The sequence below is a fragment of the Phalacrocorax aristotelis genome, chromosome 14, assembly GCF_949628215.1.
Source record: "Phalacrocorax aristotelis chromosome 14, bGulAri2.1, whole genome shotgun sequence".
NCBI lineage: Eukaryota > Metazoa > Chordata > Aves > Suliformes > Phalacrocoracidae > Phalacrocorax > Phalacrocorax aristotelis.
In genome coordinates this window covers 1,692,698-1,709,933 of record NC_134289.1, presented here as the reverse complement: position 1 = coordinate 1,709,933, position 17,236 = coordinate 1,692,698, and the positions used below count along the sequence as shown (strand labels likewise).

General features: G+C 42.2%; 1 protein-coding gene across 2 annotated transcripts in view; it reads left to right on the top strand.

Annotated features, from left to right (window-relative positions):
- The window catches only part of PRKG1 (protein kinase cGMP-dependent 1), a 531,163-nt gene that overhangs the window by 455,230 nt on the left and 58,697 nt on the right, over positions 1-17,236 (top strand). For both annotated transcript variants that reach the window (XM_075109355.1, XM_075109356.1), the window contains exon 9: positions 7,800-7,874. In XM_075109355.1, the coding sequence (XP_074965456.1) occupies positions 7,800-7,874 (75 nt within the window). The remainder of the gene's footprint in view (positions 1-7,799; positions 7,875-17,236) is intronic.

Below are 17,236 nucleotides of genomic sequence, written 5' to 3'. Positions count from 1 at the left end.
ATATTGCTTGTGAACAACCTGAGAGTTGAACATCCTTTTCTCTAAATTGGAGAGATATGGAGTTGATGGATGGACTGTTTGGTGGGTAAGGAATTGGCTGGATGGTCACATCCAGAGGGTAGTGGTCAGTGGCTCAATGTCTGGATGGAGATCAGTGGCAAGTGGTGTCCCTCAGGGGTGTGTATTGCAACCAGTACTGTTTAATATCTTCTTCAATGACATAGTGGGATCGAGGGCACCCTCAGCGAGTTTGCAGACGACACCAATCTGAGTGGTCCAGTTGACAGGCCTGAGGGACAGGATGCCATCCAGAGAGACCTGGACAACCTCGAGAAGTTGGCCTAGGGGAACCTCATGAGGTTCAACAAGGCCCAGTACAAGGTCCTGCACCTGGGTCGCAGCAACCCCCAGTATCAATACAGGCTGAGAACTGAAGGGATTGAGAGCAGCCTTGAGGGTACCGGTGGGTGAAAAGCTGCACGAGTCAGCAGTGTGCATTTGCAGCCCAGAAAGCCAACCATTTCCTCGGCTGCATCAATAGCAGCGTGTCCAGCAAGCTAAGGGAGGGGGTTCTGCCCCTCTGCTCTGCTCTGGTGAGACCCCCCTGCAGTGCTGCGTCCAGCTCTGGAGCCCTCAGCATGGGAAGGACGTGGGCCTGTTGGAGCGGGTCCAGAGGAGGCCACAAAAATGATCCGAGTGCTGGAGCACTTCTCCTATGAGGCCAGGCTGAGAGAGTTTGGGGTGTTCAGCCTGAAGAAGAGAAGACTCTAGGGACACCTTATTGCAGCCTTTCAATACTTAAAGAGGGCTTATAAGAAAGATGAGGACAGACTTTAGCAGGGTCTGTTGCAGTAGGACAAGGGGTGATGGTGTTAAACTAAAAGGGTAGATTTAGACGGGATATAAAAGAAGAAATTTTTTGTGGTGAAACACTGGCACAGGTTGCCTAGAGAGGTGGTAGGTGTCCTATTCCTGGAAACATTCAGGGTCAAGTTGGATGGGGCTGTGAGCAACCTGATCTGATTGATATGTCCCTGCTCACTGCAGGTGGGTTGGACCAGACGACCCTTGTTGGCCCCTGCCAACCCAAACTATTCTGTGATTCTGTGACTCTCTGAACCTTTAGGAAGATGTTCTTCAACAATAATCTGAACCCAACAGTGAAAAAGGTAAAGGCTCAGCACTGAACTTCTAATTTGGTTGTTCTTTTAAACTAGGTGAACTATTTCACATAGACTCGGCATCGTGTTTTCTGATACTAGCATGCATGGCACAGAAGGAACATGAGTGTGAGTGCTTATTGTGCTAAATGAGTGTTTTAGCTCAGTCTGTTGATACCATTTTGGCCTAGACACAAGAAGCCAGTAAGTGGTGTGAGTCAGTAAACTTGGGGCAGAAAACAGGGTTTGAGTGATCTGTTCTTTTAAGGTAATTTATTGAAGGTAAGCTCTTTTAAGGTAATAAGAAGGAAGAAAATGTGACAGCATGTAAGTTAATAGCAACAGGGGGAGTATATTTATTCATGGAATGAAAGTTACAGATGATGAGTGCATGTGATCCTTGAGCTGGAAGCTGTGTACGGGCAATATATCACATGCTATATAGTTTATAAAGGAGAAAACATGACAGTTTGGTCGCAACTAGAAATCATTCTGGAGTTTGAATTGATTTTGACGACATGGAGAATTGGATGCCCATAGATCTGAAGCATTGCAGCCACCGCCTGAAGCATTGCAGATACCAGCTGAGACATTAGTGGAAGGCAGATATCTCAATAAGGACTGTGACTCTTCAAAGGTAATGATCATGAAGAGGGGGGAAGCATGAGCTAGCAGAGGGGAAAAAGGCATAAAGTAATAGGTTTGTTGTGCTGGGGGATGAACACGAGCAACAGGCCGTTACTGAGGATGAGAAGGCAAGGAGGAACACTTAGCTCCAGCCAAGAACTAGAACCTGTGAAGAAATCCAGGCTATGACCGTGCAAAGAAGGGAGGTTTTGCAGCTATTATGGGAAATTCTGCAAGGAATCTGTTGCAAAACTGGGGATTGTGGAAGGAGACAGAGAGGGAAAACTGGACCTCCCCCAGTAGAGGGACTCGTGGGTTTATCCCAAAAACAGGAAAGGCATGTTGTGTGTCAGGAGTGAAGGCACAAAATTTGTGCAGAGATAACAGAAATATGATGGAGGAGCAACCACACATGAAACACAGCTGGACAAAAATATGATTAAGGTAATAGGCATTAATTTCATAGGGATTCAATAGACTGGAACCTGATAAGACGGAGATGTCCAGCATGGATATCTGTTTTGGGTTAAAATCACTTGGAACAAGATAGTAAATGAGTAGTAGTGAAGGGGGACTCCTGGGCATATTTGGATATGGATGTGTTTAGGTGTGAATAGCATAAATACAAAAAGTTTTTGTGGAAAGTAAGATTTCTGGACCTGTGTTGTTATAAATGACTAAATTTCCAGAGAAGAGGGAAAAAGAATTTCTACCAAGAGTGGAAAATCCCAGATATTCCTGAGTAGGATAGTGTAGCAAGTGGTCATCAGACATCAGAACTGGTTGGAGCAGGTTTTGGTACGTAATGAACACAAAGTCACAGCCTGCTTTTTGGTAAGCAGTAGTGAGTGGACTGTGGAATATAACCTTGGATCAAATGGTAATTTGTTGAGTTAGCTTAAATTAAATAGTTTAAAGAGTAAGTCTGTAACTCTGATACTTAATATTAAAAATAGAAAATTGATAAATTATAGAAGCTCTTTGGGAAATCAGCTGGGTAGGGGCAGCAATGATTCCCTCATCTAATGGGCTTCAGTTCTTAGAAATCTGCATCATGGACAGGCAACACATTTAGGAAATGATTTATAGGGATTTAGAGGAATTTGTGTTTGATAACAGCTGAAGAGAATTGACTAGTTGGTTTGAGATCGCTACCAGTATTTAGAAAACCTATAGAAAATGAAGCGAGTGTCAGAGATGGGATTTCCAGGTGAGGTAGCTGCTGTGGTGCAGTTGTTCAAGCTCTACAGTGACCACATTGGAAGTACCATTAATTTTGGTCACCCAAGGAAGAGGACTATGACAGCAAACAAATTATTTGCTATAACGATAAAAGTTGTCATCTTGACAGAAAAAAATAGTGCAGTCCTACCTGTTCAGGTGTATTTTTAAGAAACAAGCTTAGTAATCAGTAGGAAAAATTTCCAGGGAATTTCACTTCATATTCAAAGTTTCAACGTGTCCATGCACATTGTCATTGAAGAAAATAGGGAAAGCCAAATGAGATGGTGACAAGGCTGATCAAATGAGGATGACAGCTTTGCTAAGGGATCTCAGAACCAGGCAGGCTGGCATCTTCTCCATGCTCAAGCTTAATGGTAAGACCGGGTTGATTCAGCCAGGCTGTCTGGAAGGAAGGAGATGTGCTTCCTGCCAACCCTGAAGCATAGCGCCAGCTGGGGAGTTTAGGGAACTGGTTTGAAAAGTTCAGCAGAATCCACATATTGTTCATGGGAATTGTAAAACTATACATCTGACCATTTCAAGGAATTTGTAGAAGCCTTTGGGTACTTGGGGAGCCAGAGAGCTCATTGGGAAAATACGGTTTTCTTCTGATCAAATGTATGATCTAGGTAAACATATTAATATTTTATAGCAGCTGTTAGTTGTCAGATGTCTTTTATTCATTTTTAATTCCAGGAGCAATTTTTCTTTACAATTCATAGGCTTTCTGTGTTTATGACTTCCTAAGACCCTATGTGAAATAAAAGAGAGGCTGTTGCTAGTTAAGTGTTTCCTATAGTAATACTTCAGTAATTCATCCTCTGTGAAGAAACTAATTGTGGGCGATGCTTGACGTTGGTGCCTCCAAAGCGTTTCAGGTTTGGCCCTGTCATAGTCGTCTTAGTGAATTTTCAAGCTCCCTGGAGGGGTTATTAGATTTGTTGCAGAAATACAGTTGGACTGATTGGGGAAAAGTTAACAATTATGATATGCTGAATTTGATGGATTGGTCCTCTAGGAAATTTTCTGTAAAACTTTTTCTGATAAAATTGTGTAGGCAGAAGCAAGACAACCTTGAGCATCTGTTTTGTAAATCAATTTGAATAAACACCTACAGACATGCTTTACCTGCAGCTACTTTGTATGGAGATAAAACAGGAGGAAAAGGTTCAAAACCCATTCCTAACGTTTTGATCATCTTGCTTTGCTTTTACCTGAGAGAGAAGTTGGTGCAACTTTTTAAACTTTCTTTTTTTTAATATGTACTTCTTGAACGTGAAAAAGTTTTTGAAAATGTTCATAGATGCTCCTGAACTGTGAGAATATTTACACTGAAGTTGATTTTGGTTCATTTTTTATTTATATGTGATTTTTTCCCTCCATATAATTTATTTATGTTGATAACAATATTTTCCTGCAGCACTGAGATTTACCAGGTGTAAATGTTATGGGTGCTGGGCATACGGAACTGCATAATGAACGTGTTAGAGAGAGGAGCTGAAGGATAAGAGCCACTAAAACTCGAGGCACAGAGACTGGTAGTGCTACAGAAGTACGTGGTATTTGCAGATATTGAGTGCTAAATGCTGTTTTTTCTGCTTATTGTCTTCACATATCAAGACAATACATGTATTTTAAACATTTCAGGTATTTTCAGATTTTTCACTTTGGATTTGGGGGTTTTGTCCTTATTTGAAAGCCTGATTTTGGTTTGTGATGGGGATAGCTATGAGGTGTCAAGAAAGGTCTCTGTATCAGCTCTCTTGGGTTGGTAATAAAAGTATTATCCTAGCATGACTGAGCCTATACAAGCTGAGCTGAACTTTTTCAGTGGAGATTTTAGGTTTTGCTGCTTTACTGTTTTTCCCAGTTGGGATGAAGTTTATCCATGGAGAAAATTGGTTATGAGGAGAGAATAGAAAAAATTGAAAGAAGGCTATGAGGAAAAAAAAAACCCAAGGAGTTTTCTGATTAAATTCGTGGGGACGTTATGACCAAGATGATGCTCCAGCAGTGTCAAGATAGGCTGTAAGAAAGTGACTCCTGTGAATTTCAAAATCTTGCCCAGTCCTAAGTCTTGCTTAAGATATTTTACTAAAAACTTAAGGATATTAGGCAAACTGTTGTTACTCCTTTCAATGACTTTTCTTTATAATGTTTCACTGTAAAAGGATTTATTTGCATTGATAAAAAATTATTGACTGTTTAACCCTGCCACATTTCTTAACCACATGAAAACAAATCAAGCCTAGCTATTTTAAACTGCATTTTAAGCCTTAGGTCATGCCTTCTAGCGTTCCAGGAGGATTATGGTATTACTGTGTCTCACTTAATTGCTTAAATACCTGTTTGTGGTGCAAGTGACCATTAACAGATACATCTTGCTTTGCTTTCACTGTCATCTTTCAAGGGTTTGGCTTCATCCTATGGCACATATTCAGCACAAGAAAGATAAACCTTGATTTGTTGAATGAGCTGAATTTTTTATAATTTCACTGCTGAGTAAGGAATTATGGTCAAAAAATGCCCTGGTGATTAACACATCTCACCATTGAAAATGACAGCCCGGCTTGTTAAAAAACCCTATCACAAATTCCATGCAGGAGCAGGCGGGTCTTTGCCTTCTCTTCCACATGAATGAGTTCCCGTTGCTTTCCCTGTGCTGTGAAAATGATTTCCTAGATTGTATCATTTAAAATATTATGAATTAAACAAAGTGGAAAACTCAGGGAATTTGTGTGGGCGGAGGATATTTCCAGGGTGTTGATGACTGTAATTATGCAAAAGGCCGTGCTGGAAAAGCCTGTTACAGTGAGTGGCTCTAGATCCAAACCAGTATAAATAGCTCTCCCAACTGTGACCTCTTGCCTCATATTTATTACAATAATGGTTAAGATACATTTTTTTCCAGCTGCTGTTCATAAAGCAAGATAATCAAACCTCTCTTCCTTCTTCTGGAAGTTGTGTCCCCACTTGCTGCATGCACGCAGGGTACCTTGCTTAGGGTCAGGCATCTCCTGATGCAGCAGGACACTTAAGTACCTACTTAGGACCATACACCATGTTTAAGCTGCTTGGGCAAGGCATGGTCCATACAGTTTCATTGCGCCTGAGGCCAAACAGAATGCAAAGTCACCCTGCTTAACCTCCTCCGCTGCAGGGTATTGCATTTCCCACAGCTGCCCTCCGCTCAACCCAAATACATCAGGTCAATGAATTCTGCTCATTGCTGTATTTTCACAAACAGTTGGGCTTTGGAGCTTTTCGGTCAGTAGGTTTTTCATCTGTAGCTCTTTATCCTTCTATAATGTCTTCTGATCTGAAACCAAGTGATTTAGGTGGGAAAATGCAAATGATCTGCAAACCGTTACCTTCTTTAACCTGCCCTGTATTTTCCTCTCCTGCTGAATGGCCTTAATTCTCACTCATCCTAGAAGTCTTTGTTGAGAGAGAAGGCCATATTAAATGTTCTGTTCTTGTTATTAAATTTGTAGATTTGGTCCTGAATGGTAATTTTATTTTCAGTTTTTTCAACATTTCAATTAATTCTTTCCAACTCCTTAATAACCATTTATGTTCTTCGGCTCTGTGTTTAGTGCCTCAGGAGTGTCATGAACAGGTAGAAGTTGGAGGAACTGCAGGACTTTGGTTTCTGAAGCTGTGACCTTAAGACAAAGATTAGTCAAGAGCCTATTTTTCAGTAGTTCATCCTTTCAAATCACCCCAACTCTTCTCTCACTTTGCAAATGGCACTTTCTTTCTTGAAAAAAGAAAACCTGTGTGTTTTCCGAGAGTGATGGAAATGTATAGTAGGGAACTGTTCTTTTCACCTGGAATATTTTCAGTTATAGATGTTAATTGATTTCAGTTATTAAAATTACTAAAAACATTCAATTTGTATTTCTTATTTACTGTCTTAAGCATGTAATATCACTACCAAAGACATGCTTTGTTTTGTTTTTTGTTTTTTTCTCTGGAGCGGTGCTTGTTATTTGATCAAATGGTCCTTGGGTCCATTTGTTTGAGTCACTCACAATCTAAAGATTGTCCGTGCCCTTTGTATCACCCCTGGGATGGAGGGTGGTGTTAGGGGACTGCTGAAGCTGCTCACAGCTTGTACGTAAGACAGCTCAGCACTGAGAGCATCAGGCACTCCTAATGTTTCACCCCATCTTACTCAGTTGAACCCAATTAAAGCCAAATGTTCTTTTAAATGTCATTAAGCAATTTGGCTTATGACAATTTGTTTGCATTTCTGCCCTCACTTCCTTTTTCTTCTCTGCTTTTCCCCCCACCCCTCATTTTATTTCTCTCTCCTGTTTTGGGGTCACTGTTTCTCTTAAGATGGGAAAGCTAAGATACAGAAACAACGATTATCCTTCACTTTGAAAGCAGAGAGATTTCTAGGGTTTCTGTTTGGAGAACAGGGATATGGTGGTGGCACCTCGCCATCATGGGACTTACCAGCTACACTGACAGATTTACTCTAAAACTTATGTTGGAGGGAGGGAAAAAGTCAGCAGGAATTGCAGGGGGTTCAGTCCCTAAAAAAAGGTGGATAAATAAGTTTGGATCTTCTCGGCCTTGGTTACTGCGTTTCCATCCCTCCTCCTGAGGGGTGTCTGAGGCCATGTTTCCCAGCAGATGCCTGGCCCTGGGCCCGGTTTGGTCGGTTACAGCCGTCCCGGCATCGAGGGATGGCCCCTTGTTGCTGCCGAAGAGCCACGTTGGCTTGCTTGGCTCCCAGATGGAGACTTTTCCTCTAAAAATTCCCCTTTGTTTTTACAGCTCCTTCAAACATCTGATTGGCGGCTTAGATGATGTTTCCAATAAAGCCTATGAAGATGCAGAAGCAAAAGCAAAGTAAGTGTCTGCTTGTTGTATTCAGCGTAAAATTTTAACCTTGTTTTTGTTGAGAGTACATCATTGTAATTCAAAAAAAACCACTTTTTTTTCTCAACACAGTAGTATAAATCAGCTTAAAAACTAATGAGTTAGGTGCTTACTCTGAATTTCCCTCTGCATGAGCCTCCTTCTGGCTCCCTGGCTCTCTCCATGAATATGGGAGGACCGGCGGGGGATGGATCTCCTCAGGTCAGTGCCCAGAGACGAGTGGTCCCCAGGTCAGTCTTAATCACAATATTTGAGTCCACAGAACTGTTGGATCTTCAAAATTTATTGCAAAATAATTCTCTTGAAATATTTTAAGGTGAGAAATTACAAATCCTGGAAAGCTCAGGTGATGAAGGAAATTGTTGTTGAATACAATTTGTTTCTTTAGAGAACTCTGTCAGATATTTTCACAAAGTCAAAACGTGTTTTGAGACAAAGAATAGGAAATTGAGTTTGTCATTTCGAATTAATACTAGAGCTACTTCGATGCAAAACAATATATTCATCTGAAGTCCTACTACAAATATTCATTCCTTTCAGAAATGAACTCTAGTGTATTTTAAAATATTTCCAGAAAAACCCCACCCTTCATTCATTCTTGATCTACAATTTGTTTTTAATAGGAAAACTTTGTTATGTCTGTACTTTGATGCTATACCAACAATAAAGCTTTTGAAGAGGAGCGCCTTCTGATTAGTGGGGTACTGAATATGCCAATATAATTCAAAGGCAAAACTAGTTTAAAAGAAAACTGAAGTTGCTCTGTACAAAATTCTTTTGCTTTTCCTCTTACAAAATTATTTTACTTTTCTTCTGTGGGTTTTTTAAAATTATTCTTACCGCATTAAAGAAGGGGTTAAGTGTTTTCTCAAAGTCAGATGCTCCGTGTGACTTAGCACTCTGCAGCCATCGAAATTTATGATTGCTCATAAGTTATACATAATAATTTCTCATTAAACCAGAAGGGTTTAAAATAGTGCATAACAAAGGAATTTGGCACGTCTGTGGAGAGAAAATTTGAAGCCCTAATTAGTTAGTTGATTAAAAGTAACTTTTTATTTCTTTGTTTCAGAAAGCAAGTATGTCTCCCAAGAAATTTAGTTTCTTAGACAAGACTCACTAATATTGCAAAGTGCCCACAAGTTAAGATAGTATTTTCTTTTTTATCATCTTTAAGTGATATTTTAAATACATTTTTATTCATGTGTAATTTATTTCAAGGTACTAGAAGGCACCCCAGGGTTGCATTTTTGTTCAGAATAATATTTCCCTGCCCCAAATCAAACATGTAAGCTTTCTTCTTCAAATGCTTCAGTTCCCTAAAATTCTTGTTGACTCAATTAAAAGGGCAGGAGGCCGTCAGCCTCTTCTGCCATCTCAGGAAATAGGTATTTGGGGCACAGACTGCAAAGTCACATGGACGTAGTGCTAAAGCAGCACATAACTAGTTATTAGACATAATAGATGAATATATATTATTATATATATTAGCTCTTCATACCAGCTGAAAACATGGCATTTTAATGCCAGTGGCAGCTAATGCAAAGCATTTTACAGTGTGTTGGAAAATTAACTTAAGCAGCTTCAGAGACATGGTCCCAAGTATCCCAGGCGTGTGCTATTATTATCTTAGACATTTTTTCTTTTTAGTGCTACTATTTGGATTATATTGATTTCCATCTGAACGAAAAGGAAGAAAACATTGGTAATGAAACTAGTGATTTTTTGTTTTAGTAATAACATGACGTTATTATCACAGGATATTTTATAAGGTTACACGACAACCCATTAGCACCAAGCAAAATTTGCAAATAGGTCTTGCCATTCCCCCTTTCATAGTCTGTCTTTTCACGTCTGTGATTTTAAGCTGTATTATTAATAGAGTATCATGTAGTAATTTATTATCATGGGCAATGTCTGTGTATGTAGATTGTATTGAAGACTTTTTTGGGGATCATTTTGTGAGTTTTAGGGAAGGGCTTTCAGGATCCCTTGTGCACTTTATAATGTTTTTAGGGAGGCTGGGGTTTTGGACCTATTCTGGATAAACTCTTCATTTTGGGAACCAATGGGCCAATGGTAACCTTAACATTTTTGAGCTTTTATCTTCTTTAAGAGTCAGAAGCCTGTGCTTGAGTCCAGTCACTCGAGACTGAAGGTGCCAGTGACGTTAGTGCCCTTCGCACATTAACATCTTGACTTTGAAAAAGCAGAAGGGATCAGGGCTGTCTGCCTGGAGAAACATTAAAAGAAAAGGAATGCTCTTTCAAAAGATATGGCATTTATTAGTCAAATACCATATTCAAGTTTGCTCAACTCCTTGAAAGCAAGTGCGTGCCTGCAAAAAGATGAATAGACGAGGGAAAAATGGCAAAGTTACTTGGAGAGTAAAGCGAGATGCGTTGGAAGCTGCTGCAGAAAGTTTTGTCGCTTGAGAATTATTGTTTCTATATCTTGCAAGATAAAACTCCTCTGGGAGAAAAGTCTACTTGGCAGAAATTTAAACCTGGATTAGTTTTCAAGCAGCTGTTAATTAGCTCCAGCTAATTGTCCTTCAAGGGCTTATCTTTTCCAAGGGGAAGTTCGTGAAACGCAAGAACTTGGCACATAAAGCACATTTGGGTTTGGTGAGGCTTTACAGTAATCACACGAAAAAAGATTTTTCCCTCCTTTTGCATACTTGTAGCATCTCATTTTCAGTGCTTGTATGGCAGGTGGCAAAAGGCCTTTGGATGGATAGAAATTTTCTATATACCCATGTCTCACCGTGGATCAGGTGGATCAGGATGGTCCATGCAAAGGTCAGACGTTCGGTAGACGTAACCACACAGAGTAAATACAAAACACATCATTGTGAGACATCGTTACAGTGTCAGAGACTGCTTTTGGTTGGTGTGGTGGCCACACTGAGGGCCAAAGTACGAACAGCTCAATATTTTCTTACCAGCTGCTGTTGGTTAAGAAATATGAATGGAAATCATACATATAAAAATATCTTAAAATGGCAAAAAATGTATTTTCATACAAACCTACCATATAAAGGTGATGATTAAATTCCTGTTGATTTGTAGGTGCCTGTGCAGAAAAACCGCAGATTTAGACTACATCCAGTGCAGGGTTTGTGTTCCTGTGCAGGCCTTGGGCCATGGGCAGGAGTCCCTTGCAGAAATAGCTACCGAATCAGTGGCACTGGTGAGATTTATTTTTTTTTATCTTCATGCTAGAGCATGACCCTGGGGTTACAGAGCTGGTCGTCTCAGTGCAGGGCATGACGGAGAAGGTGTTAGGTCAGAAGATCTTTCCATGTATCCAACACTCCTCCAGGTCTGAAAGGGCTGAACAACTTTTTGTTCAGTTTATCTCTTAGTGACCCGGTGTTTTCCCAGCTAAGCCTTGAGGCATGGTTAGGGTGCTACTAGGACCTGGGAAAATGTTCTAGCAAGCAAACTGCTGTAGACAACTGAGGTACCACTTCCTATCCTTGGGCATGATTTGAAGGAAAGAACAAGCTCTGCTCAGCTCTCAAAGGCAAAGAAAACATATACTACCATTCAAAAATAGTTCAGCTGAGCAGAGGGGCTTCCTGCACCACTAAATGAGGTGTCATGGGGCGCTATGGCTTTAGGTACCCACATACTGGCCGTGGCAGTTGTAGGTGACTCTCTGTTCTGTATGGGCACCTTTGGATTGTGTCCTAAATGCCTGTCTCTTGGCTGCACAGGCAGCCGGGATGCTCAGCACAAGGCTGTCTCAATGCTCCAGTGGGAAGGCGCCCAGGAGTCCCTGCCAAGCAGACCTTGAAGAAAGTTGGGTTCTTCAAGGGCATTGGCCTTCTCTCAAGATGGCATCTCTCTGTCTAGGAAACCAAGTGTGCACCAGGGTCACTGAAAGCAGTGGAATTCAGCAGAGTTGCTCATGTGCCCAAGCTGAGTTGTTTTGGATGCTGCTTTGTGAGTTCCCCTAAAGTCAGATGACTATAAAAATTGTGGCTTTCATCTAAATGGAAGAACCCTTTTTTTATCCTAATGATTATGGAGATTGTATTTATAACATGAGCTTACTCCAGCACCAGAACTGATTTACTTGCTTACAACTAACACCTTACTCAACTAATACCTGTTTCCCTGGTTTTTGCAAGCTTGGAATTGGCAGTTCTCCTTGATGTCTATTTTTATTGTTCAGTCTCCTAAGTCTTGATACACCAGAGGCTGTGCTGCCATCCAGCGAGACCTGGCCAGGCTGGAGAGCTGGGCTCAGGGGGAACCTCAGGGAATTCAACAAGAGCCAGTGCCAGGTCGTGCCCCTGGGGAGGAACAACCCCCCGCACCAGCACAGGCTGGGGGGGGACCTGCTGGAGAGCGGCTCTGCTGAGAGGCCCTGGGGGTGCTGGGGGGCAGCGAGGTGACCCTGAGCCAGCACCAGGCCCTTGGGGCCAAGGGGGCCAACGGTGTCCTGGGGTGTATGAGAAGGAGTTTGGCCAGCAGGTCAAGGGAGGTTATCCTCCCCCTCTACTTTGTCCTAGTGAGACCACATCTGGAGTGCTGCATCCAGTTCTGTCTGGGGTCCCCAGTTCAAGAAAGACAGGGGACTGCTGGAGAGAGTCCAGCGGAGAGCTACAAAGATGATCAGGGGACTGGAGCATCTCCTTTATGAGGAAAGGCTGTGAGACCTGGGTTTGTTCAGCCTGGAGGAGGGAAGACTGAGGGGGGATTTCATCAATACCTATAAATATCTGAAGGATGGGTGTCAAGAAGGTAGGACTGGACTCTCTTCAGTTGCCCATCAACAGGACTAGGGGCTACGGGCGCAAGCTGGAACACGGGAAGTTCCACCTGAACATGAGGACAAACCCCTTCCCTGTGCGGGTGCCAGAGCAGGGGCACAGGCTGCCCAGAGAGGCTGTGGGGTCCCTTCCCTGGAGACATTCACACCCCGTGTGGACGCGGCCCTGTGCCCCTGCTCTGGGGGTGCCTGCTCAAGCAGGGGTGGGATGGGATGAGCTCCAGAGGTCCCTTCCAGCCTCCACCGGTCTGGGATCCTGTGAAGTTGGAAGTGATCAATGTATCATCAGTGAGGCTAAATAATCAATATTCCACTACTTGGATGTATTCAGATAAGTTAATAAATTAATCAGCTAATGAATATTATAGTTACATCCTTACCAGAGTAAAGGGGAAGGAGAGGCAAACATTTAATTAGCTTCATGTTCTGAGAAGACAGGAGTTCCAGAAAAATGGGGCTCGTGTCCTGGTGTCATGCCCAGCCGTGTTGGTATTTATGTTGTGAAGGAGACACCTAAATAAGCAGGAGTCCCGTCTAAGTATAGATGGCTTCCCAATGGGGCCGCTACTGCAGCTCTCATAAATCCAAGAGAAACAGGTGGTTTCTACTGGAGTTGGTGGTGCCAAGTGAGGTGTGGGTTCAGCGAACACTATTAGCTCCAGGCGCACAAATCCCTTGTGCTGGCGTCTTCCCCGTCCAGAAAACTCCTGAAGTTAATCTCTGCACACTGCTTTGGCCACTAACGAGGTCATCAGGTGAGATCCTCTCGGGCTTGGTCCGACCTTACCGTGACACAGCTGTAGCGAGGGAGAGCCCCTCCCGTGTCACAGAGGCAAACACAGCAACAAGGTGGCCCTCATCACTATCACCACGCTGGGAGAGCTGGCAGCTGCCCGGGCTTCGCCTGGCAAAGCAGAGTGTATCCGCTCTGATAACCTGGGTCCCTGGGCTCCTTTTCTCCTGTCACATCCAGAATTATCTGCTGATGTTGATCTGTGGCAGCGGGGCTTGAAATTAATACCCTGTTGAAGTCCAGACACTGGTGCCGTCATGCTGTTGCTCCAGGCGCTCTGCAGATGTAGGCTATTTTGATTGCACTTTTTGGTTATTGTTTTTTTATGCCAGCTGCATTGCAGCCCTGGGGCGATGTGTCTTGGTACTTACAGCCAAAATTGTCTCCTTTTCATAGGACTCAAGGAGGCAGGGACCTTGGTGTGGGTATATGGTGCCTTTTCCTTGCCTAGCAGGTCTGTCCCTAAATGCCCTTTGTCTTTACTTGAGCTGTGTTTTAATAAAGAGCTCTATCCAAACCTTTCATTTTACTGGCCAGAGTCATCCATTTTTTCACTTTACACCTCCTCTCTTTCTAAATTTATTCATAACAAAGCATCCTAGCCGTTCATTGACTTAGTTTTAGTGCAGAGGGTGGTTATTAATATTTTTCAATTTTATATACTTGGTAGATACTTTTTCCCTTCCACCCTGGCTTTAAAGGTAAAATTGACTTCTTTCTAATGAGAAAGGTACAGATACAGCGTTACAGTTTGATCAAGCAAGGTGGTCCCATCTTTTTCCCTTCATTTGCTGCTTAGAAAATGGTACTATGTACTTCAGTACCTTTTAGAACTAGTTTTTCTGAAGATGCCACTTTAGGGAAAGTTTTCATCTTCCAGCTGTAAGCAAGTGCTTGTGTGCGTGGCTGGACTGAAGCCTGCTCATGATGTCTCCCGGCGGCTGGTAGCTGGCGTTCAGGTGCCATCTGCTGTTGAAGGCTTCACCTGAGCTGTGTCCAAGTATTGTGTTTTTCAGGGTGAAATCCCTGTATCCTGCAGTCCATCTCATTTCTCCCTTGTCAGCATGTTTACAAGGGAAGGTATTTTCAAGTGTCCTGTGTGCGTCCTCAGTGGTGTTCCTTGGAGGTCCACTGCTGGCTCTACATGTGTCTCCTTCAAACACAGCCTTTTTTTTTTTTTGCTTCATGAGCTTGTCTTTGAGAGTTATCTTAATAGTTGAAGTTGTTTCTGGGAGTTGAAAGCTTATTACACATGGACAGGTCTAGGTATTAGTAAGTAGAGCGGATCCAGAGGAATAGCTGTGTAGAGAAAAAAAAATGCTGGTGACAGAAGCCTGCTGTACAGACTATTTGCATTTCCATGGGGTTTTCGTTTGGGCTACTTCAAGCCTTGTTCCATAGACTCAATGTTAAACAGTGCTTGGGGCACGTAAATCAGCTCCTGAAGTGTGTCTTCCAGTTTAGCATCACCTGAGCAGCCCAGTTCTCACGCTCTTGTCCCAGAGATGTCTCTTGTCAGAGATGGGAGAAGGACCTGTCAGAGGACCTGCTTCAGAAACACGCTTCTCATCTGGGCTAAGAGATATTTTAATGCACCTTGTATATAAAGGCAGCTCTTTATTAATAACCTGATCTCAGTGTTTGTCTGAAGGGGTTTGGCAGTGACCTGGTTGTAGATGTTGGTGTAGCTGTAGCGTAGCCATCTGCTCTCTGGTGGTCTGTGGGTACCAGGGTACCAGTTCTGGCCAACCTCTCCATAAGCATATTAAGGATGGAGTTGGCCCTTCAGCTCCAAAAAATGGCCCATGGCACATGGTAGAACCCAGCTTATCTTGATGCAAACTCCTGTTCTGGTAAGATGGGAAAGCTTTGCAGGTGCTGTGTCTGCAAGCATGCTGGTACGTGGTGCTTCTGACCTACAACCAGTCCATGGATTCTGGGTGAATAATAAACTACCCTGTGTATTAGGAAAGGATGCTTTTTACTTCTTTATCTCATTTTCTTTTAGAAATATGGATAAGTTAAGCCAATAAAGATTTTAACTCCTACCAAAAGGGAAATTTTCAGAGTTAAAAGTTGCAAAACAGGAGAGCTACCAGTTAAAGAGAATGATTTAATTAAGGTCTGACTTTCTGTTGGGCCACAGCTTTGGAAAACTTTGGCTGAAATAATCCAGTGGTGAATGGAGTGCAACTAGATTAGTAATTTTTCTGCAAGAGAAAATATTTCTTTCTTACAGCATTAGAAAGGTCTGGGCAGCCTGAGGGCTGTAATGATTGGCTCCACCATCCTGTATCAATTGTTCTCTGAATTAGGGACCAAATGAGAACTAACTTTTGCCTTGGCTATCTGCAGTGCCAGACTGGGGAGAAAACCTCGTGAGACATGCAAAAAGGGGGGGGGGGGAAGCTCATTAGTGCTGTAAAAAGCAGAGGTTGCAATAACTTTTTTAAGCTGTGTAAATGATTAAAATTATTCTCCTACTTGGTGAGTGCTGTGGAGAAATCGTAACTGATCATTGGTACCTGTTAGGTTTGTATGAATTTAAATATCTTGCTGTTTAGAAAAACTGAGGCTTTGGATGGCACTATTTTGGCCTCTGGTATGCAAGAGCTTTTTTTTCTTTCTGCTGGGGAATTCTGCATATACTAGTTTAGCATTAAATCCTGAAGCCACTGGTAGTTTGTATCCAAGTCTGGCTATCAGATTTTCCCAAATGCTCTAATAAGTAGGTGTTTACTTAGAAAATAAGATGCCAGAAATCATTTGAAAAGGTACAAGCCCACTTAGGTAACATGCAGGGTGATATCCCTAAATGAAGGTAGTGGAGACTGCTACCTTGTGACTCCCTCTTTTGAAGGTGAATTGCTGTTTGCTTGCAGACTCGCATTACTCATGCGGAGATCTGCGCTGGGTAGACTTTATGGCTGCTTTCCTCTTGAGAAAATGCACTGTATAATGCAGTGTTACTCACAAGGGATATATTAAATTAGCTTTTAAAAACAGGTCATTTTTATTTAGGTAATAATCCGTATGCTTTCCTCTTGCTAAGTTGACCTTTCAATATGATAATGGTCTCTGTCAGATGGAAGGACTAGTTAAAAAAAATCAGTGCCTTTGGAGCAGGCTGCTAGTACAATATTTTACTGCGTTTATTTTATAAAATTAGGGCCTGTACTGATGAAATCAAAACATAGCAGAAAGCTTTCTGACAATAATGACTCTCATTCCAGAGGAAACAGAAGAACTTTGCAGTGAATGTATCAGTGTGCTCAGCACTGCAGGTTGGACAGTGTAGCACTCGATGGAAACAGAGGTCGGTGCATTAGAGATATTAACCATTCCTTTGGCATTTGTCTAAATACTTTTTTCCAGAAACTGCTAAGAATACTTATGCTAATCCTAGTATGGTCATTTAGGGCTTTGTGTAGCACAGTCTTGGTAGCTTTAAACAGAAACCTTGGCAAACTTTGGGATTCATGAGGGATGGAGAGGCAAAGGTAGCATTAAAACGTTTTTGCAGTTTCTGGCATCCAGCATGTTTTTGAGCTGTCCTGAAGATTTCTCTAAACAGCTTTGTAAGTATTATACCACTGGAAGATGAGCTATTTCTGTCCCACTTTCATCAGAGGGACTTAAATACCAGAGAGCCACTTGAAAGGAGTCAAATATATTACAAATAAAACTTAGTGATCCTTCTACTATAGGGAGATGCTGATTTTTGGAACTGCTGGAAATAGCTGTGGGATTATTTGTG